This window comes from Pholcus phalangioides, unplaced genomic scaffold (genome assembly GCF_987345545.1).
Source record: "Pholcus phalangioides strain wild (caught in Gottingen) unplaced genomic scaffold, Ppha-v1.0 ptg000016l_1, whole genome shotgun sequence".
Lineage (NCBI taxonomy): Eukaryota > Metazoa > Arthropoda > Arachnida > Araneae > Pholcidae > Pholcus > Pholcus phalangioides.
Genome location: NW_028301609.1, coordinates 5,599,156 through 5,623,074, shown reverse-complemented (window position 1 = coordinate 5,623,074; position 23,919 = coordinate 5,599,156). Strand labels below are relative to the sequence as shown.

General features: G+C 40.3%; 1 protein-coding gene across 2 annotated transcripts; it reads left to right on the top strand.

Annotated features, from left to right (window-relative positions):
• The first annotated feature begins 159 nt into the window (after nt 1–159).
• Nucleotides 160–22,775, top strand: LOC149074924 (uncharacterized). 2 transcript variants are annotated; one of them, XM_089245739.1, is made up of 19 exons: nt 160–330; nt 463–544; nt 3,190–3,304; nt 3,571–3,630; nt 5,521–5,794; nt 5,924–5,997; nt 6,826–6,862; nt 10,121–10,170; nt 10,274–10,402; nt 11,114–11,231; nt 12,774–12,886; nt 13,004–13,073; nt 13,204–13,265; nt 14,618–14,659; nt 19,076–19,189; nt 20,295–20,423; nt 20,518–20,628; nt 20,723–20,824; nt 22,193–22,775. In XM_089245739.1, the coding sequence occupies exons 2-19, from the start codon at nt 480–482 to the stop codon at nt 22,235–22,237; spliced, it is 1,710 nt and encodes a 569-aa protein (XP_089101865.1). In that variant the 5' UTR covers nt 160–330; nt 463–479; the 3' UTR covers nt 22,238–22,775. The 2 variants fall into 2 exon arrangements, with proteins under 2 accessions (XP_089101865.1, XP_089101864.1); XM_089245738.1 differs by having other exon boundaries at nt 6,826–6,886.
• The last annotated feature ends 1,144 nt before the right edge of the window (nt 22,776–23,919 follow it).

The window sequence follows — 23,919 nt, the reverse complement described above, 5'->3', positions numbered from 1 at the left end:
TACTCTCTTACCACTTCCTCGAAGTCTTTTGTGTGTAAACTACCAAAACAAGCCAATCAGCGTTCGATTGTTGTTTACTTCGTGGGAGTTGTCAAGGAAACAATGTGTCTTGCTTCACTCACTATGTACAACGATCGGTTCCGTCCACGCCGATCGGATTGCCCCGGACATTTAAAAAAAATCAATCTGAGCTCCTCAATAGAAAACTTTCTGGGGAGATTTGATGCTATAAGAAAAATTTGATGCTATAAATGTGTAAGACAACATCTGTTTCCCAGTAACTTCTTCAGCAAAGTGACAAACAAAATGGAAGGTCACCACGTGGCTAAGGTAGGCGCATTGTATCAGCTTCATTTTACTTTGAAAATATTATGGCCCGATGCATCGCTGGGTCACAAAGGGGTGTGTTATAAAAAATATATAAATTATAATTTTCGCTCTTTTTTACGTCTCTGTTACTAGGATATTCCTCCAGAGAGATGGCTTCAGCCGCCGTTTCAGCTCCTCTGCCAGAACGCATCTACGTCCACCAGCTGAATGTCACGTGAGTAGAAACCATTGTTTAATCTATGTAAGGGCTACATTCTATGTCTGAATGAGCAAAGTGTTAGACATTTTTCCAGGACCAAAAAATTTAATTTAAACGAAATATATTCACACATAGATAATGTCTAGACAATAGATCCTAATAGTTGTGTCAGGCTCTATTGTTTGCAGGACCTTCCTAAAGTTGAAGTTCGGCCCTGGTCACATTATTTATGATTTTGTGCGAATTTATAAACTAATAATCTGCGTGGTGTGTAATGGCCATTTCTTAACCAGATACGAATGTATCTGTGCGCAGTGGAACTCCGTAAAACAACCACTTTTCTAAAGTGTCCGCAATGTTTCGACAAAAATAATCTTGAATTTAAATAATGCGTATTGTCAGAGGAGTACACGGGGGGGGGGGGGTGTCCCGTGTTTCTTCCCCAAGATAATTCAAATTCAAAAATATTTCAAATGTCTTTGTAAAATAGAAAATACCTTTATATGTTTCATTAAAAAATTGCTATAAATTTAAAAGGCTTTCTGAATGTTGTTAGTTATTGGAAATTCTCTGGAAGAAAGTCTGCCCTGCCCCCCTCCCCCGAATCCCGGTGTTCTCCTCTTCAAAAGGTCGCTCCTGCGTATTGTGTACGTTACGGTAAATGTGATAAATCCGGTGTGATTATATGCATAATTACAGACCATTTTAGTGAATTTGATAAGTTAGTATGCGTTGGGGGTTATGTTCCCAGCTGGTATTCGTAAATATGATTAATCGTCTCGATGAAAATTACTTAAATTTACCAGACATTTCATTCAAACTTCATTTTATGATTGATGGGTTCGATGGCTGATGTTGATTATGTTGAAGAAATGTTAATAAATGGGAATAACGTATTACAAGACATAAAATAATTTGTACATATTTTATCCTTACAACACATTCAATTCAAATAGTTTTTGGTACTCTATATTGCTATCACTGTTATCTGTACAATGAGTTATAAGTTTTAAGGTACAAAAATTCAAAATATTCTCTGAGATATGGCAGTTTTCGAAAAACAATCCGTGAATTTTGAAAAAAGAAAAAATTCAATATATATATTTATCAAAAAGCTGTAAAAATATTAAATTACAAACATATAATCGAGATCTCCTAGTTGGTTGTACAGCCAATGTTACCTGAAACGCTGTTGAAATATTTCATGAGAATATCTTGCATAGTAACGAAAAGAATCTTTGAGATCATTGCTCCAAATGATTTAAATCAGCCATAAGTTCAAGTATTACGTAAGCAAATTTTTAGCCATTTTGACCCCCCCCCACTTGTCAGCAAAAATAAGCAAAACGCTGACCCCCTTCCCCCCCCCCTTGTCAGCAAAATTTCGTCATCGGCTCTGCCCCTCCGAAACCTAACACATATTGGTGGGATCAGAGACGTACACGGGGGGGGGGGGGGCATAGGAGGGTTCTGTCGTGCCCCCTTTACACGATCAAAAATTTATTTTTTCAATGCAAAAAAAAATATTTTTTTTAAAATTGAAATTTCAGAAGAAAATACCTTTATATGTTATTATAATCAATTTCTGTTAATTTCAATGTTATTTGAAGACTATGAACTTAAAATTTATCTTTAATAAATTCATTGCGACCCACCCTCTAAGCCATATAATGATAAAACACATAAATTTCCTTGGCCCGCGAACCAAATATGGCCCTGGGGGTTATTTAATGCGGCCTGCCCTCTTCAAACCTAATTTTGTAAAAATGAACTAAACGACACATTTACAGATCGCTTAAGTGTCCCGTGGTACAATTCCAGAACATTTAAGGGGCCCGTGGCATATTTTCAGATCACTTAAATGACCCGAGACGCAGTTCTAGAACACTTGAGCGATCCGTGACACATTTAGAGATCCCTTGAGTGATATGTGACGTAGTTTTAGAGTACTTAAGTGGCCCCCAGTGCGGTTCTAATTCACTCAAATTACCCGCGGCACATTCTCAGATTATTTAAGTGATGCATGGCACATTTCCAGAGCACTTAAGCGGCCCGGACACATTTCCAGATGACTTGGATCCGCGAAACATTTAGAGATCACTAAAGTGGCCCTGTAGGGCACTTATCAATAGGAGGGATGTTACTTCAATTGCCCACAAACTAGTATAGATGGCACAGCACTGAAATATCATACACAACACTAGCTACACACTCAGACTGATAGGTGCACTCACTTTGTTCCAGACTCTGCCACGAAGCTGGGCTGGAAGAGATCTCGGCAACAGGATAAGTCCGGTGGCAGAGACCCTGGCGTTCATTCATTCATTGCCCATAAACTATCGAAAGGTTTTTCTCGTTTTTGGCTCACCGAGTAAGATGGCATTAAAAATATTTCATATTTTCATAAAAGTTGGTTGATGACGTAAGCATTATCCAACCCCCCCTCCCCCCTTGTCATCAAAAGTCAGCAAATCGGAAACCCCCCATCGATGATGACGTAATACTTGAACGGACCCTAACCTTGTTTTCACTTATTGTGCGCACAAGAATAAAACAGTTTTGGATTCTGTGTGAGAAACATTCTTTCTCAAATAAATTTATAAAAACATTTTCGACGAAATTCGTCTTTTGAACTTTTTTTTCGTTGATGGGCCGGACAGCTCAGCGGACATTCTGCGAAAGAGGAAAGAACATGAGATGATGGCGGAGGAGCGAGAGAAGCTCAGGGGCATCAGAGACATCAAGAGAAGACAGAGAGAAGAAGAGAAGAAACGAGTGAATATATTAAATTTTTTCCTATATGAAAAATCCATCAACCACATAATTTACCTTGCGCACCATTATTCATTGGAGTAAAACCTGTCAAGTTGGAAACCTTTCCCTATTGTACGGTTTCAATAGGAAAAACGCGACTAATATACGGAAGTGGTCCAAGTGATACAGAGGTTCCCCGACATGAGACATGTTTTACTGTATCATATTGGTGGTATAAATTTTCAATCAATGGTCTATTTTTGTTGTGAAATGTTTACTTCTTCTAGGACATGCAGATGCTTTTGTCGTACAATCCCTGGGGAAAACCTGGAGGAGGAGCTCCGTTTGTAAGTCATAAATGATTACCTAATGTTCACATGCTCATTTCATTGAACACATTATTTGCTCTTAACTCGTCCATATTATTGCTGTTGACATTCATTATAACGACCCCACGGAAAACGGATGTTATATTGGGAGTCGTTATATCGAAAGTTTGAAAAAAAAAGCTTCTTTATACAATTCATAATTAGACAGGATAAAAAATTATTTATTTTATTGTAATAAGCCGTTACAATGAAAATGCATTCAGTTAGAAAATAATTTTATTTATTTATTTTTTATTTGATACCACGCTACAGAAAACAATCCAATTACAGCAGGGTATGACCTAAAAATTGTAAATACATATAATAAAATCAAACAGAATGGAATGCAATACACAGATATAAAATACATAAAATAGAAACAAACACTAGTCAATACCAAATAAGTAAAATAAAGCATAATAATAATGAAATAGCAATAAGTAATTACATGCACGGCGCGCACTTGTGTACCGAATTCTCCGATATCAAGGGTCAAGTGAAATTAGTGTTATCCGAAAATATAATTTTGAAGAGTAATTTCACTCCTATTAAAAATTTTAAGGAATATTTTTGTGAAAATATGTTTTTTTTTAAACCAGAGAGTGAGAAATAACTGAAAAATATTACCTAAAATTTGAAAGAGTATTTTCACCCCTCACCGAAATTTGTGGGGGGGGGGGGGGGGAGAGTTAAAATTGAATTTTGATGCGTTAAAATCGCGGATCTAGATGCGTATTGGCGGACACTGAATCAAACACAAGTTTGGAAAAGAAGAAAAAACCACGAATTTGGAAAAATTTCTTCGCAAAAAAAGAAAAAAGTGAGTTAGAACTGACGTTGTATCGTATCAAATGTGCTTCGTAGGTCGTTCTATTGGATGAAGAATAACATGAAGTGAATACGAGAAAATTCTGGAGTTATCATATGTGTCGTTATAATGGCATTGTCACAATAACGCACTATCGTTATAGCGAGCGTCGACTGTATTAGCTTTGGTTAATCGTTTTAATGCAAGATCCAATACAACGGTGTGTTCACGATAGTATCAATGATCCCAACTAGTGACGCATATTTTTACATGCGGGAACAGCCCCTCCAAAGTGAGTTACTTTCCCCTAGTTCCTGATTATTCAGAAACGTCTTTGACCGTATATACACCTCCCTCGAAAACATTTCTCAACAACTTGACCGTACATGCACTTTGTGCGCATTCCTATGCGGAATTTCTAACGAATTGGTATATGCCGGAATTTGTGTTGTGTGTGTGTGACCTTAGCTTATTTATGTTCTCAGAAATGTGGTTGTTTCGTGTTTGGCTGCTGCTGCCATCTGTGTTCTATATTTTGGAGTAAAGGTGGTAAACACTTGAATTTTTCATGTTATGTGAGTATTGTTTGCCTGCTCTCTGCGGAGAGACATTTTTAAATGGGAGACCGGCTCTCGCGCGCTCGCATTCGCACCTTGAAATTCGAAAACCGCAGAAAACCAACTTCAGCCGACCACCACTGCGCCGTCACCGGGGTTCGAATCGATCCTCGATCCTCGCGATGAGCGTCCAACACGATCACCACATGACTGTACAACTGCTAAAAGAAAACAAAAACATTCCTCTGAGGGACATCCTATTTACGATTGTTCGACTTCACGATCGTGTCGAAAGGATGGGAATAGGATAAAAAAAGAAGGTCATAAGCAGGGCCTCCTCAACAGTGTCATAGGTGGGCCTCACGAGCAAAGTGATATTCTAGGACCCATTTCTAGCTAGATGCATCTGCCTACCAATTTATATGCTCTCGAAAATCATGGCACATTTCGAGATTGTAATGGTGATTCACTTTTGTTTAACATTATTCCGTTTCCATTGCGTAGGACGAAACGAAGAGAATGAAATTCGACGAAGAACCGTCACTTTCAGCAGCCGTACCTCAGACAGCCGATAAGGAGGACAACCCTGCATTGTTCAACATGAAGTTCGGACGTCCCGGAAACGGAGCACCCAACAGGACCGAATCCGGAAGGATAAGGACTCAGTTACCCGGAGACCCGGCGATTCGATTCCAGGACACGCAACTCGTCAGGCTCAGCATCGAGAATCACCTCAGGTACAAGAACGAGGACAAGGAAAATTACAGCAAGAATCTTGGTAAACCTTACATTACATAACGTTTTGTTTTGATACCATAATACACAATATACTTTCTCCACATATAATGTAAATACTATTACACGTACACAGTGTATGAAGCTAGATTACTCAATTGTCATTTTCTAGATGAACTCATAGAACAAAAAGCTAAGCTACAGGAAAAAGAAAAAGAATATGAAAAATCGAAGCTGGAAGAAATGGTAAAAATAATCTATTATATTTCTACATCTTAACAGTTTTTTCTTTCGCAAATGAATCCAAGTCAAGCTGCGATATTACCTGGATCGATGATACTGCCATCTACCAACTTGAAAACAAGCCAGTAAAGTCAGTCCAAATTATGTCCATTGAAGAAATGGAGATATAAACTCCTAACATCCCCACGGTGCTGCCATCTATCGCCATAACATCAAAGTACTGCGCGAGTTACTGCCATCTGTCGTAAAAATTAAGAGCTATGAATTCCTAGCCTATGGAAATACAGTGCTGTTACCTATCGTCCCAAAAATCAAAATAATCTTCGTAGTGCTGCCGCCTTTCGTAAGAATTGAGACCTACAAACTTTTTTTTTAGTGCTGCTCAGTTTTATCCGAAAATATAATTTTGAAGAGCAATTTTTCATTTCCCTTAAAAACTTTTGAGGGTATTTTTGTAAAAAGTGGGGTAATTTTTTTTAAATTTACGAGAAAACAATGCGTGCATCACTTGTCTAGATGCGTATTAGTGAACACTGGTGCTTCCATCTGTCGTCACAACAACAAAGCATTACTCTCAGTGCTGTCATCTATTGTCAAAATCGTGAGCTATAAACTCTTACTATCTTGCTGCCACCTATAGTCACATCATAGAAGTATTGTCGATACTGTTGCCTTCTATTGGTTTTGTTTTGAAAGTACTTCCTCGCGAATATTTTCTGTTCACATTAAAAAAAAAAGTAAAATTAGTTAATGGTGCTGCAATCTTTATTGGACAAAAACCTTCAAATGAGAACTCATAATTTTTTTCGTTTTCCCTTCTTTTCTTTTCAGAAAGAATTGTATCCTTTCGGGAGGAAAGGAGAAAATGGTGGGTCTTACCTTACTCAAACAGGTAACTTTAGGTGTCTGTGTTCGCACCCGCACTCCTCAAAACCCGCTGTCGCAGCTCAGCTATATACCAACTATACATTGCCATACTTGTATATCGCCTCTGCTTTTCTTTTCCATGCTTATATTTCGCATATTTTGCACGTTCCAGAAAAATCATCTATTCGTCGATTCGCGATAGTCCTGGCAAAAAAGTTGGCGGTGGATGCCATCTGCAGCGCACACTCAAATCAGAAAGCATAACAGTCATAAATCTTTTCCCTAAGGAAAACGCGTTAATTTACATAATCGATGTCATATATATTTGCTATCTATCTTCACACCCTTTCTCTTATCGGCACTTTTTATATGTTTTATTGACATTCATCGATCAGTTAAATATACCAATTACATCCTTTGGTGTATGAATTCGTATGAAAATTGTGAGCAAGACTGTCACACGTTTCTTAAGATATTTATTTATTTATACAATATTGTTGGCCCCTATAAAAGAGGATACAATTGAAAATGACAGATATTGTTTGATGTTGGACAAAAACCTGTGATAGTGGGGGATTCACCTATTCTGGTATCTATGTTGAATTGACCATGAAAAATTTTGTAAAACAATGTTAAATGAGACTAAGAGTGGAGAGAGGGAAGAGATGAAGTTCGTTTTTAATGTCGGACGAAAGATGACCAGCAGTCGTGAGCAAATCGGGTGGATTTATTTTGGATTGATTCGAGTTTGTCTTTATTACTGTAGGTGTAGGGGTCCCAGATTTCAGCGGCGTAGGAAAGAACGGGAGAGGTATAAGAGTTTGGTAACAGAGTTATCTTATATCCCGAGTGTTTAAGGTTGCGGCGGAGGAAGAAAAGTTTGTTAAGACACTTCTGGTAAACGTAGTGAATATGTTTGTTCCAACGTAGGTCGGCTGAGATTATGACACCGAGGTATTTGATTTGAGAAACTTACGATAACGTTAAATTATTGATGGAGTACGAGTATTCGAGAGGAAGTAATCTACGGGTAACTTTCACGTGAACCATTTTTGAGATATTGATTGGCATTTGCCATAAAGAACACCAGTCCGCGATGGAAACCAGGTTATGTTGGAGAAGTTCTTGATCAGACTCATGGTGAATGATACGGTAAATTACACATTCATCAGCAAATAATCTAGTGGTGCAGTTGAGGGATTCTGGGAGGTCATTGATGTAAATTAGGAAAAGTAACGGGGAGAGGACCTATCCTTGAGGGGTCGGTTATTAGGTCGAACTGAAAGTTATGAGCGTTTTTTTGTAGGAGCCTGTTTTTGCCTTTGCTGTATTATTTTATAAGTTTTCGCCATGTTCCATCTGAAAGTCGGGTGGTTAGCGGGCTAGACCTCTTCTGGTCTGGGTTCTAATCCCGGTTCAAGCATGGATGTCTACTGACAATAACAAGTTCCCTGGATAGATCATACGGGATCCCTTGGAAACAGAAGTGGATTAGGTTATTATTGAAAAACTAAATAAATAAATATTTCGCAGTAACTAACTAACGGGGGGAGGGGTGAAGAAACTAAAGTCTTCTCGGTTTAATTTGAATATACTTTTTCAGGGTGTTCGATGTGGATTATCAAAAATTGCATTTTAGACACATGTTGTTCAAATTGCTCTCACTACTTATACAGGCTGCCCAAATTGTTTGCGCAGTAGATATCTCTGCAATCTTTGACTTTAGAAACACACTTTCAGTTACAAAAAGTATTAAAATGACGTCCAGTTTCCATGTCAACCATTAAAGGAGATGTCAAACAATATGGATAGAAAATAAACATTATCGGCAATGGAACTCAAGACAGGACAAGCCAAACTAGGCCTTGGGAATCCAACCGAATATTGCCAAAAAACTTATTTTACTGAATAGGAAACAGATTCGACAGGCTATACGAATCATCACTGGTCATGCTAACCTAGCGAAACATGTACACAACTGCTACTATACAGATCCATCTATTTGTCCTGTGTGTGGAGAAGAAACTTCACTTTATTATGTAGGACGATGCCCTGCATTCTCTATCCCGAGAAGGAACTATTTTGGTGGTCATCAGGTGACGCCAAGAGAAGTAGTAAATGCAGCTAGCATTTGCAACTTGGAAAAAGTTTCTTAACTATATTAAAAACCTGAACTCATGGTGAGCATCGATTCTCCACTCTGATTAAAACTCTCACGTGTTATTTTTTTTTCAATACCTTCATGTTGAAATCACTGTTTTTTGGCAATTTAACACTGTATAAGCAAGTTTTCATTGGCTCCACAGTTGTCATTTTTCAAGACTATACACAAATAAAATGAACTCAATTATATTTAGTTTCTTCTACCCACAATAAATGACACATTTTTTGACAATTGTTTTGACAGTTACAGAATATTTACAACTTCGAATCTAATTTAAGTTTCACAATTTGTGAACCACACCCCCCCTTGGCAATAAATTTTGAAAATTCGAAGAGTCGCCTATCTCCATTAATATTACATTTAAGAGTATGCAATTTTCGGTAAATTACTTCTCACAAAGCGCCATTTAAATTTCATTATCTGGAAATCTTAGTGCAAAGGATCTCTATAAAAAAAATTGATTTTTATATTTTATAGTGTATACGACCCCTTTTGGAAAATTTGAAACATTTTGAGTAACGGCACGTCATTTGAAACATCTTGTATTTGAAAGTGTTGTGTTCAGTTTTTGCCATAAAATTAGCTAATTTTTATACCGATGGAATTTTGAGAACGCCAGAAAAATAGATTAAAATGGCGAGAAAAAAATGGAACTTGCTTCGAAGAATGAAGGTATGGCCGGGATTACACTATAAAAGTTTGTTAAAAGTCCTTTTATGAAAGGTCTGAAAAATCCAGCCAATAAGGTTATTGGTTGAATTATAGAAATTGCAACCGATGACCTTAATGGTTGCATTTTTCAAGTTTTATAAAAGGACTTTTACCAAACTTTATAGTGCAATCCGGTCGCGCTCAAAACTTACGGAAAAAAAAACCGCTCAGAATTTTCGGGACGACCCAATACAAGCATATCAAATCAGATCCTGAATATAATCTACGCTATTGGCTTACATAAATCTAGCTTCGGCTTATGGATACGCTTTTCTATTTCTCCCCATTGTTATCTATTGTTCACTATTGTGGTAAGCTTCAAGCTCGAATGGTGACACTAACACGTGGTTTTTTTTGTACCCTGTCATTTCACGGCTGTTTCAGATCCGATCTTTATGCCGACGAAACCGAGGATGAAGACGCATCTCAAAGAAGTAACTACCATTTCAGTTCATTTCTTTCTGATATTAAAGAATTTCCTTTTAACCACCGGTATAATATCGAGTAAAACATTCATAAACTGCGTTCTTCCTTCAGGATTTCGATCCGTGGGGGAAAGGTTTCGGAAATCCTGAGAGAGATCGTATGGGCAACATCCAACGGTACAAGTTCGCCCCTTCAACTGATCAAGGAATCCTGGAGTCAGCACCTCCGGACTCTTCGACGGTATTTATCCACTCGTTCGCAGTGTATTTTTGCGAAAGTCTCGCCACAGAGAGCAACAGCCGTAAAACGATACAATTAATCAATCATTGCACTTCACTCGTAGTTCGAAAAATAGGTGGCAGATGGCAGCACTACAGCAAGCATTACACAGCAACAAGCTTCACGTTAGGTTCCCAACACTGACACGCACATTCCATTATGTACCAATTCGTTTGAAGTTCCACAGAGGAATATGAGTGAGGTGCATGTGAGGTTTAGCAGTGTATTTTCGTGAATGAAATTTGTATCATATTACTACTACTACTACTACTACTGAACCAGACATGCACCTCGTCCATATTCCTCTGCGGAACTTCTAACGAATTGGTACATGTTAGAATGTGTGTATGCATAGTGAACCTTACGTGAAGTTTGTTTCTGTGTAATGCTTGTTACGTGTAGTGCTGCCATCTGCAATCAATTTTTTAAACTATGAGTTTTTCTCGACTCATAGAGAGTGAAGTGTAATGAATGAATAATTGTAATATTGTAGGCCTGTTGCTCTCAGCGGCGAGACTTTTTAACGGCGAGATCGGCTCGCATTCGCGCCTCGAATGCATCATCTTACTAAAAACTATTATGATTAAGTGTTAATATACTGCGCGCGCGCGCACACACACACACACACACAAGTCATAAATTCTAATATAATTCATCTTCTTCATTTGGTAGGGCATCGCACTGGACTTCAGCAGAGTTTACGGTGGTGGCGCAGGTGCTCCATTGCTGACCGAGAGCGGCCGTCTGAAGACGAGACTCAACAACACGTTGCACAACGTCAAGGCTATGGGTAATGCCATATACCCTAATTTTACGATTCGCACCATACTTTCTAAAGTCTGCGTTCCTTTTGGAGTTTAGACATTACTGGACGAATCGTTCGAATGACATGACCGAAATTTCAGAAGACGATTTTGCGATTATTTCTCTCTAGGAATTCGAGAAAAGGTTTAAACTTCAAGAAGGACACAGACTTTTGGCAATGTAGTGTAAGTTCAGTGGTGGACAATCGTTTTCCCTTGACCGTGCCACCCTTCAACAGAAAAATGATCGTTCACGTGTTCCACTTATTTTTGATCACCAAGCTCATTTAGGGTTGCTGAACTATTCCGAATATACGAAATTGTGCGATAGTTTGAAGAAGAACCAAGTTTTACTGCAAAAATTCATCTTCTGAGGGATCATAAAAAAAAAAAAGAAGCTCAAATTTTAAGCACTAAATTATTTAAAAATTCGAACTTTTTTCCCTCAGTTAGAAAATTATTATTGAATAATTTTTGAACTTTTGTATTGATGTGTATCTTCAAATATTTCGCAACATTGTACCTGGAAAAACTTTCGCTTAAAACTTTGCGTGTGCCACACTTAGTAATGCTATGCTCGTAGTAGAACGCTTGCCGCAGATTGGCCACCCTTGCATTAGTTTCGCTGCGTCACAGTACTCATTGCAAAGAGACTAACATTGCAGTTTTTAACGGCTCCAGGTTGCAACTGTCATCGTCGTCATAGGATAGAGAGAGAGAAGAAAGCTTATATCAAGCTGGAGGGCCGTTGTCGTTTGGAGTACTACTTATACGTACTTATGCCTCCACCTTTCCAGGGCAGGAAAGGGGTGGGGGCGGCCACTAAGCCTCCAGGTCGGGACGAATCCCACTGCATATCACACTTTAAACCAAGGGTGCTCACCTTTTGGAGAATGCAGGCCACTTCATTGGTTTGAAAACGTGTCTCGGGCCACCTAAGTGATTTAGAAATGTGCCGCGGGCTGAAATGGAATCGTGCCACGTGCCATTTAAGTTATCTGGACGTGCCACGGACAACACAATTGAAGTGAGAATGGGCTGCGGGCCACTTAAGTGATCTGGAAAGCAGCTCCCAAATTCACTAAAGTGATCTTTAAATAAGCCGCGGGTCACTTAAGCGATCTGTAAATATGCTGCGGGTCACTAAAGTGGTCTGTAAATATTTTGCGGGTCACTTAAACGATCTGGGAATGTGCCTCGGGCCATTTAACCAATATGAAAATGTACCACAGGTTACTCAAGTAATATGGAAATGTGCCGTGAGCCACTTAAGCGATCTGGGAATGTGCTGCGAGCTAGTACTTAACAGTTTTGCAAAAATGCGCTCAGGGTAACTTGAGTGATCTGTAAATGTGCCGCTTAGTTCATTTTTATAAAATCAAGTTTGAGGTAGCGGGCCACTTCAGATGACTCCGAGGGCCATGGGCCGAGCATATATATGCTTCCACCTTTTCAGTCACCATTTCTCAATTCATCACTGAAGGAAGCAATTACTCTGTTGAAAATCTCGTGCCATTTTTTTTTTACAGGACCACATATAAAGGAGCTACCGGAAAAGAATGGTTTCTACGAGCCCTGGGGCAAACCAGGAGCCGGAGCTCCGTTTCAGAGGCTAGAAAACAAGCCTTTCGAGGAAAAAATGGTGAGTTATTGCCACTAAATCACTAAATCGAAGTAACCAAACTCAATTTACATAGTGTAATAATTTAACGCACATTGTTGCCAATGAAAAATAAATAAATAATTGATTTGGTTTCAGGGATGGTCATTGACTGGGCATCCAAAGAAACGGTCACGTGATGCCAAGATGGAGTACATGAACATTTTGAGTGAGATCGAATTTTCATATATTACATGGGAAATTAATTACTACTATAATCACATACATTTGCTGATGTAAATAATTATTATGTACGCAATTAATTATACGTATTTGGATATAATTATCATAAATTTCAGAGAAAGAAATCGAAGAAAAGAAGAGGAAGGAGGAAGAAGAAAGAAAAGCCGATAGAGATGGAGTAAGTGTGGAAATTATACGTGATGCGGCATAATTTCCAATTTGATTATTTTCAAATTTAAATTAACTTTAAAATATTGTGATTCGTGAGGTGACGAGTGAAAAAAGTGAGGTACAGCCGCGTCTAAGGTGGTAAGAAATATATTTAGCTGCAGTCTTGGGTGACCATATGACCATTATTTCCCGGGACATTCTTGATTTTGGCCTACCGGATTTTTATATCGTTTTGTCCCGTTTTTTCCCCGTACTTCAAACGAATAATTCAAAATTTTTAATTCTTTTCTCAAGATTAAAATTATTTTCAAGGATTATTTAAGATTATTTTCCAAACTCATTAATTATATTATGGTAATTATAACTGAAAATATGAATATTCATCGAAGGCCGGGATTACACTATAAAAGTCCGATAAAAGCACTTTGATAAAACATGAAAAATGCCACCAATAAACACATTGGTTACATTGGAACGAATGTAATTTATACGATTATTAGTTGTTTTCGCTAAGTTTTATAAAAGGACTTTTATCGAACTTTAATAGTGTAATCCCGGCCTCGCATATATTTGTTATATTTAATGTTTTTTTTAATGAATTACATTTAAATCCACTGCGATTTGCCCCTTTAGTGCTTTACTTTCCTCCATTTGGCAGTTTTTTCCGATTTCAGTCATAATTGGCCATTTTGCTCACCTTTGGCATTAGTTTTAGCAATTTCCCGTATTTGTCTCGAGGAAATATGGTCAGCCTAAGCTACGCGGAAACAACTTGTACTGGTTTATGGAAGACTTGTTGAGATTTAGGCCGGTATTACAGTATAAAAGTTCCATAAAAGTTCATTGATAAAACTTGAAAAATGCAAGGGCATCGATTGTATTTGCTCGAATGTAACCTATGATCTTTATTGGTTGGATTTTTGAGTTTTATAAAAGGGGTTTTATATCAAACTTTTATAGTGTAATATCGGCCTTAGACAGTAAAAGATTTGTTTCGACTTCTTTACATTAAAAAAAATGTTTTTGATACGGAATCAAACACATTTAACTTTACTTAAAAGTTGTCAAAAGTAAAGAGAATAACTGAACTCGCAATGCGTTAGGGATTACACTATAAAAGTTTTACAAACGTTCGTTTATAAAACTTGAAAAAATGCAACCAATTGGCGGATCAGTTAAGTTCGCTCGTATGTAACAGATGCGTTTATTGCTTACATTTTTCAAGTTTTATAAAAGAATTTTTTTATCAAAGTTTTATAGTGTAATACCAGCCTTAGGCGGAGTGAAGCTGTCGATATACGTATTTCATACGCTATAATTGTGTTAGTGATGTGTTTAAAAATGCGACTTTTGTTGTAGGTCGTTCGGCTGAGACCTCCACAGAGAAGGACCGACCGACAGGTGATGATAATATAAGCATGAAATTCCTCGATTGTGAAATACCTTTGCACACGCTCTCACGACATACCCCCTGATCTCAATATGTGCATTGGCGGGAGAAATGGTTGAATACTGAAGCTTTATATATACATAGCATTGCACAATCGACTGACTGTTTTCAAAACGGGATAGCAAAGAAAACGGTATCGGACACAGTCGAATCCCGTTTTAACGAATACCGTTACAGTGGAAATCTTGTTTTAACGCACACTTTGCTAATCCCCTAGATAAGTTTACATAGGAATAATGCAAAGACCTGGAATTCCCTTATAACGAAGTAACTTCTCCGGTTTCTTGGAGTTCGTTATAACGGGATTCGGCTGTATAAAAGTCATTCTTGCTGAATATTTTAGCGCGAAGTCAGGAATTTCAGATATGTCATTCATGTTGCGAGGGGTTGTATTATTAAAATAAAAATAATTAACTTTTCGTATGGACACCGTGTTCCCAAACATCCAATTAGAACGTTTTTGCCCTGCCTCTCCTTATGCGAACAAAAAAAAATTATTATATTCCGTAAGAACGACTTTAATATCTGTCACCGTTTTCTTGCCATCCCGTTTTGAAAACCGTCAGTCGATTGTGGGACATTCTGAATATGTCACTGCTAAAGCCCGAAATTGGCAATTTCGCGAAGTGACCGGAGATGCCTGGCCAAAATCCGATAACAAAAGACATGATTCGGGATCATCGCCAAGTTGGCGTATTTTTTTAGTGATAATTACGTCCACGTTAGCTATGGCAACCCATCATATCGCAGTCAAATCTAATCGAAAAACTCTTTGTATATTGCCTATATATATGTCCCCCTGAAGCTAATTCAATACAGCTACTATTTATACCTATGTATCACACGTTGGCGATAAAAAAAATGGATTCGGCACCTACCGGACCGTCTTACTTTGGGCAGGGATCTCCGGGCATTTCACGAATTGGCTGGCCAAAGCCCGAATCATTTCTGAAAATCGGACTTTGGACTCTCTGCCAATTTGCGAATCCGGGCTTTGGCACTAACATATACAAGGGTTGTGTTCAAAGTAACGGTACTTTATCTACAGACAGTAAAAAGTAATGTTTCCTTGCGTTCGTCGGCAATGCTGACTTTGTGGCCATGAGATCCATTAGCTTTTCCCTCAGTCTTTTGTTACTCCGAGTCTGGAGCAAGAGTGCGGTCGTGAGTGCAAATTGGCGGCCGAATTCAGAATCCTGCCTGTCGTACGTATCCTCAAATGTGAGCACCCACCAGTAAAAAAAATTGTTGTTATGGGAGCCGAATGGAAAAAAATGTAACAATGTGGGGTGCTGTGAATTCTCCAGGTTGAACTGATGTTCACGAATCTCAGCAATAATCATCACCGATGGTGCAATATGCATTCATCAATAAATTCAATACTTCAATGTCTTACAACAACTTATCATTCATCGAAAGAAGCTTAATGAACACCCATGCATTCAGAGCATTCGAGCTGTGATTTTTATCCGCTGTAGTGGCCGAGTGGACACAGTGACGTACTCGCATCGCGAGGACCCGGGTTCGAACCCCGCCGGTGAAACAGTGGTAGTCTGCTCAAGTTGGTTTTCTGTGTTTCTTAACTTCAAGGTGTGAATGAGAGAGAGAGCCCATCTCTCCGTTAAAAAGTCTCGCCGCAGAGAGCAACAAGACATACAAATATTCAATCACTTCACTTCTGAAATGTAGATGGCAGCACTGAAAAACTAGCCACAACACTAAATACGCACTCAGACTGTTCAGTCAACACCTTCCAGGGTGTGGTGACGTCACAGCATCGAAAATATAGGGGGAGAAGGCTTTCTGCCCTAGAAGGTATTGGTTCAGTCAATACCTTCTAGAGCAGAAAGCCTCCACGCGAAGAGCTTTGACGTAACTGAAGTCGTCCATTCCACCCGTAGCCATTGGATACAGCAGTCTGACACGTATGCGGAATCTTTACCTTTTTTTTTTCTGCGGTATATCCCATGACTACAGGTGAAACGCACGACTTCAGTGACGTCACGAGCTTCGCATGGAGGCTTTCTGCTATAGAAGGTGGTGGCTAGGTGCACAGTTGTGCTCCTTTGTTTTAAAGAAAGCATTGAGAGCATTTGGCGTCATCTGAATAGGGTGTCCTTATTGCTATTAGAAGCTTCAGTATTTATCCGATTTTCGCCCAATGTTATATTCACGGAAATCTCTTCCTTTCCTGAAACTTTTTCAATTCTTTTTCCTGCTCCACAAGGAAGACAAAAAATATCAACGCATTTTCTTCCGTCCAACCTTTCCCTTTCAGAGCTTATTATTGGAAATCTATCGATTTTCGCAGGTTCTCTAAGCATTTGAATATCTTCCGCATGTTGTTTTTTACTTCACTGACAAAAAACTACAATGAAACAGAAAACAAAGCAATCAGATCAGTTTAAGATTCTCTAAGATGGTGTCAAGACTTAGCAATCGATGTTTCGCTTTTTTGATGTCACCTTGGAAGAAGTGGAAAAATCCCTTAGGGGCCATTCAAGTAAGCAGATTTTCAGCCATTTTTGACCCCCCCCCCCTGTCAGCAAAACACTGACCTCATCCCCCCCCCCCCGTCAGCAAAATTTCGTCAGCAGCTTAGAATATTTCATATCTTCAAAAAGGGGTGGTTGATGACGTAAGCAACCTTCAAACCCCCCCTCCCCCATTGTCATCAAAAGTCAGCAAATCCGAACCCCCCCCTCGATACTGACGTAATACTTGAATGACCCCTTAGTCGTGGGATAAAACGTCTCTTATAATGGTAGTTCTTTCTTTATGAAAGAATCCGTTTGGACGGCTAGTCCAATATGGCGTATGTTGATGAGTATCAAACCGCCATAGGATACTGAACACACAACGACAAATCAACATGTAGATGCAATCACGCCGTATGACTCCGCAAGACCATTTTACTCTGCCTAAAAACCTTAAACTGAGGTGCCCGTAGTGGTCCATCTTCGAGCAAAGAACATGTTCACTGCCCTGAGACTGGTGTCTTAGGAACTACTGACGGAACAAAAGAATACAGAACAGCGAGTGGCTATAGCGATGATAAAACGTCCCACTTTAGCGTTAAGATAGTGGGTGAGTCATCCTAGTATTTTAAGGAGCTCTAGCCTTAAAAAAACTGGGAACGTTAGGTATTACGTGACTCATAATATGCAAGACCTTTAACTTCGAGGCGCGCAAATGCGAGCCGATCTCCAAGTTAAAAAGTACAAGAACAATTATTCAATCACTTCACTCGTAGTTTGAAAAATTGATGGCAGATGGCACCACTATAACAAGCACTACACAGAAACAAGCTTCACGTTAGGGGTTCGCAACACATACATGCACATTTCCCAGTATGGCTCAGGTCTTTGACCACCTACTAAAATCTCTTCATCGAGACAGAGCGGCGGAGCCATCATCTGTCTGGGGGGGGGGGAAGAGCTAGACCAGTATCATTTGATGTGAGCTACTACTTACTTAGCATCAAATTCAATTTTGCATTGAATCCTGTCGATAATATGGCCATCGCGGGTATCCAGGTTTGAATCCCACTGACGGCACAGAGGTAGTCGGCTGATGTTCGTTTTCCAACTTTAGGGTGCGAGTGCGAGATCTTATCTCTCATTTGAAAAAATATCTCTACAGAGAACAATCACGCGCATGATACAAACAGGCAAAAATAAACCACCGAGTTGGTTTTTCCGAACTAAAAAAAACAGACGGCAGCACTTTAAAATGCACATCAGGTATTCTTCAGGTTAGGTACTCGGCACATACACGGCACATTCCGACGTGCAGCAGTTCATTAGAAGTTCTTCAGAGGAATATTCACTTGTTACGTGTACCGTTTAGTAGCACAGTTCCGTCTTCTTATTATAGCACCTGCGTCCGACACCATAACTATGACCGTCAGACAGATTATCAAGTTTTAATGATCGGATCGAAACATGTTTATACATAACAGACTCTTTACCCTGGGAGCACACGCTCCACAAGCAGAAAATGTTCCTAAAAACAAGTCGGCCCCACCAGCTTTTACATATATCTTACGCACGAGTGCGCGCGCATCCTTGTTTTACACCATTCAGAACGTCACAAAGCTTTCAGCCCAGAAGAAATCTGTTAAATTTTAGCTACATCTTGTCGATTTGCCTCTCTTTCCTATTCTCATTCCTCTCGCTTATCTCTTATCTCAATGATTTCTCAATGATCTTCTCTGTACACCCGCTCTTGGCTTAATCGTTGTCACTGCTTCACTCCGAATTGGCGACTCCAATCCTGCACAGCGTGGTATATCTATCGCCAAATCCGTCCTCTATTAATCGAATGTGTTGATGCTGCACCTTAATGCTGTTGATTCTGTTTCGCAGGGGATCGAACTCGCGAGTGTCATTAGACAGGGTGTCGGTGGACGGCCGAAGAAAGATCCCGTCACCGGGGAGCTGGTGAAAAACCCATTGCCATCAACGGATGTCACCTGTCAGGTATTATTTCAATTGCAAATTCAATTCAGATCTTTCATGTATCCGTTCATTGTCTTATGGTGTATTTAACTCACATTAGCGCCTCGAGGGTAACCAACTTTGAAAAAGACTCTCCGGAGAGAGTGGAAAACCTTCGACATGATACTTGCGCAACATGAAAATTCAAACATTCGCAATTTCCACTCAAAAGTGCAGATGGCAGCACCAGCAAGAACACGAAACAAGCATGACTGACATCATCACAATAAGTTAGGGACCCACACATACAACATGCTCCGGTTCGTTAGAAATTCCGCAGAGGAATATGTACGGTTAAGTGATAGTAGTCTTATATAAGGTGACTACTTTACCACTCACCAAATCCGGTCATACATCGCCGTACGGCAATTTCGAACCGGTGAAGTTGGGTGGGAAATGAAGACTCTCCACCCATCGGAGGTCGCCCCAGGCTCGGTAGGTAAAGAACGTGCTTCTGACGTTCTATGCCCGGATTGGAGCATATGGACCTTGATGGTAACCTTCATAGTGAAAGACGAGCATCTTGCCACTGCGCCAATCGGTCGCATGTAAGGTGCTTGCAAAATAACCAGCGAACTCATCGTCCTCCATCTTCGGGTGGAAAAACATTCTATTCAAAGTGACGTCTAATCGTTAGAAAAACGGTATTAGCTGCAGCGGCAATATATTAACGTTAATGCAAAGATGGCTGACAAGTCGGCCTGAGGTTTCTTATTACGTTACCTTCATCGATTCAAATGTATCACCAGAGAGATTCAAGCATGTCTTTTGTCAGAATTCCTGGAAATCCCCCCCCCCCCCCAGGCTTGATCATCAACCATATCTGCGGGAAGTGTAACGTCTATATTATCGCTACAGCCAACGGCTGTTCCCCCCCTTCCCCCATTCATAACGATTTCTTTAATGACCAGACGTCACTTTGAACAGAAAACTGGTTTTTGCCACTCTTCGCACGGAAGCCTTCTGCTATAGATGGCGCTGGTATGTTCCAGTAACTTTATCGTTAGTCACGAAATAGGAAAAGCACACCGTGTTGATTTTGAATCCCCTGATATGATTTTTTAAGCCACGAATTCTCTCATTACAGGCGCTGGATATCCGAAGGACCAAATCACAGGAGAGCATGCAGTACCACGAGCAACTGACGCGATTGGCTGCCGAGAGACAGAAGCTAAGGCAACAGCAAAAGGAGATGGAACGAGCCCAGTCCGAAATGGTACTGACACTAAATAGTTTATGACTGATTGATGATGATCCTTAATTAAGTCATTTTCCTAATAATCGATGCGTTGCAATTGGTATATTCCTAGCACCTGAATACTTGGGAAACATTCTGGGGCCGTCCGGGACACGGAGCTCCACGTGATCCCCAAAACCACCGGAAAGAAAACCTGGATAGTCTATTGAAACAGCCACCAGGGGTAAGAATCAGTTTTATTCCGTACATAATGCTGTGTATTGCCTGTAGTTTTTTCAACGCAAGTAGTGTCATAATGTGTCCCAATATGATTACAGATGAGTGAGCCTTACGTGAGACGTTACGTCACCGAAGTAGTGCCAAGCAAACACGAGAACAACTATGAATTCCCCGCAGCGGAAAATTCCAAACTTGTCAAGGTGAGTAATAATAATTATTATTATTGGCACAACACTTTAAATCCACGATTTATTAACGCTCTCAGCGGCATCGACGAGATATCTCGCCAAACACGATGCTCCGTATAACGCCAACTGAGAGATGTCTCGCCTCCTCAAAACCCTTCTCATTTCGGCAGTGACCAAACCCATGCACTGTGTTGTGTTTATTTCTTTCCACACCCGAATGTGGCCCCATTGAAATCACCTCATGTGGTCTGCTACCCACAAACCTAATATTGTGAAAATGAACTAAGCGGCACGTTTCTAGTTCACTAAAGTGATGCGTGGCGTATTAACAGATCACTTGGTCAAGCGCAACTCATATCACTTGAGTGACCCACGGCACAGTTCTAAAGCACTTAGGCATCCCGCTGCACATTTCCAGATCACTTGAGTGATTTGCGACACAGTTTCGGATCACTCAAGTGGCCCCTGAGGCACATTTTCAGATAACTTAAATATCCCACCGAGCATTCACAGATAATTTGAGTGACCCACAGCATATTTAAAGATCACTCAAGCGGTACTACTTCACCAAACACCAACTCTGGCCATATCGCTATATTGCAATTTACTGTCATTAATGAGATGGGTTGGGAAATGAAGGCGCCATCTATCGGTGGTCGCCTCAAGCTGTTAGGGAAAGTATATTCTTCTCCGGGTTGAACAAGCACATCCTAACGATAGAAGGAATCCACACGGGTCTCCAACCTCATCTGTAATGTCTCCGTTCACGTGGGAAATATAAAAAGCGGGTTCAAAACCCGCTTCAAGAATTTTCACCAATGACTGCTCCCCATTTCTTTCCTTTTCAAGTAAAAAAATCGTCAAGCGGTTGCTAGAACTCCCAATGCTACCGCAATATTTGCACATGTGAAGGGGGCTTTAGACTATACCAAGCAAGTTTGCCACGTTTTTAACCCCACCATCCTATTTCTTCCTACTTATTTTGGCGTAGAATCTTCGTGGTTGGCTCACAAATACCGCACGGTGATTGGATGTGTGGCACAGAAATCGCCAATTCCGCGAAATGCTTTTCCTCTGAATATTCTGAATGAGGATGAACCACTTGCTGACGTCACGAGCAGCGTACGCAGGCAACACCGTCTATAGCAGAAAGCCTCCGCGCGTAGCTCGTGACGTCACTGAAGTCGTCTATTTCACCTGTAGCCATAGCAGTCGACGTATGCGAAAAATCTTTACCTGCTTTTGCAGTATATATCCAATGACTATAGGTAAAATGGACGACTTCGGTGACGTCACGAGCTTCGCGCGAAGGCTTTCTGCTATAGAAGGTGTTGGTTAAGTACGCACTCTCTCTGAATACTTATTTTTTTCTACTTACAGAAAGATTACGAATTCCGTACTCCTTGGCCAGCGATCGAGGCGTGAAGACCCAAATCAGTGACTCGGCTTTATATCCAGGGACTCACTCATCCAAGGACTCACTCATCCATTTAGCGACACAAAAGGATCACATTCCAAACTATGGCAAGATACGAAACCGTAGATGATGATGGTGGTGGTGGTGATAAATTTCAACTCACCCGTGTAGACTCAATTCATCTGGCATCAATTCGTAACCATTGCTGAGTATAAGAGATGGCGGAAGCTCTTCTCTTTTGTTTCTTTCTAATGTCCACTGTCTACCTCTCCGCTAATGACAAGGAGAGGTCTTCCATGTTGGAGCTGTTCGAATTATTTTCCTTTTCCAAATTTGGATCTGGCCAACATCTTCAACCGTTAAGATGTTTGAGAGTTCAGATTCCTACCAATGGTGCGTGATGGCCATGTCAGCAAATGGGATCCTACCGGTTGGTTGGTCATCACTCGATGATTTCAGTGACACTGATCTGACATGAGACTTGTGACCAGTAGTAGTTCTTTCATAATATGATGCCAGGCAAACATCTTATCCACGAATCGGTGGTTTTTTTTCCTGTATATAAAACTATTTTATCGTTGTACAATGGAAATTTCCTAATAAAGAGCTGAAAAAAAAAATACTGTCCTTGAAGAATTCATTGGTTCTCAGGATGGGCACGAATCCACGTCTCCCCTTCCCACTGAAGAGCCGGTTAACGTTGTGGGTCTTTTCCGTAAAATACGGGAGACAGTGATTTTGCTATTGAAAAAAAATTTCCCCAAATTTACACTCGTGTGCCAAATTAAGAGAATTAGCACATTATGTCGAATTTCTGAAAAACTAGTGGACGGATTTTAATGAAATTTGGTACGAATACGCAGTTATATATAACAGAGAAAGAGATGTACCATATACAAAAGTCATAGTACGTAAGCATGACTGTCAGTTAAGCTCATCATTGAAGGAATGTTTAAAATCCACATTGCGAGATCGAACCGAAAATGGGTCCAGTATGGTACCGTCTCACAGGCCGCACAGTGCGACGGCATGTTCAGGAGTCCCTGTGGCAGTCTGTACCACTCCTGCAGCAACGCAGTTTTAAGTTTCGGGATGGTTCTCGGAGGGGGATGGCGACATACAATTGCCCTCCCAAGAACGTCCCAGACATGTTCTATAGGGTTTAGGCCAAGAGATCTGGCTGGCTAAACAATACGCCAAATATCCTCACTTTCCAGATAATCTTTGGCCAGGTGAGTCCGATATGGACGAATGTTGTCGTCCATGAACAGAAACCGAGGGCCAACTGCGCCCCTGAAAAGTCGAACATAGGACACTAAATCTCCTCCCTTTACCTTCTAGCAGTCACGGACCCTCTGCCAAACACATGGAGGGGTGTGCGGCTGTCCAATATGATGCCTGACCAGTCCATGACACCTCCTCCACCATAGTGGTCCATTTCCCTGATGTGGGAGGGATGGTATCGGGTATCAGGCTCTCTCCAGCTGAGTGTACGTCGAGAATCAGTGTCCAGGCTGAATCTCTACTCATCTGTGAAGAGCACGGTGCTCCACTGAAGTCTGGCCCAAGGCTGATGTTGTCTGCACCATGCTAAACGCGCGCTCTCTTATGTGCTGCAAGTTAGTGGGATGCAAACAACGGGGTCTTCTGGCATAAAGATCTCTCTCATGAAGCCTTCGGGCAACAGTAA

Coding starts and splice junctions, on each gene's coding strand:
- LOC149074924 (XM_089245738.1), top strand. CDS start 480: ATGGCTTCAGCCGCCGTTTCAGCTCCTCTGCCAGAACGCATCTACGTC. Junction 3,631..5,520: donor CTGGAGGAGGAGCTCCGTTT/GTAAGTCATAAA, acceptor TCCATTGCGTAG/GACGAAACGAAGAGAATGAA. Junction 13,074..13,203: donor GGAGTACATGAACATTTTGA/GTGAGATCGAAT, acceptor CATAAATTTCAG/AGAAAGAAATCGAAGAAAAG.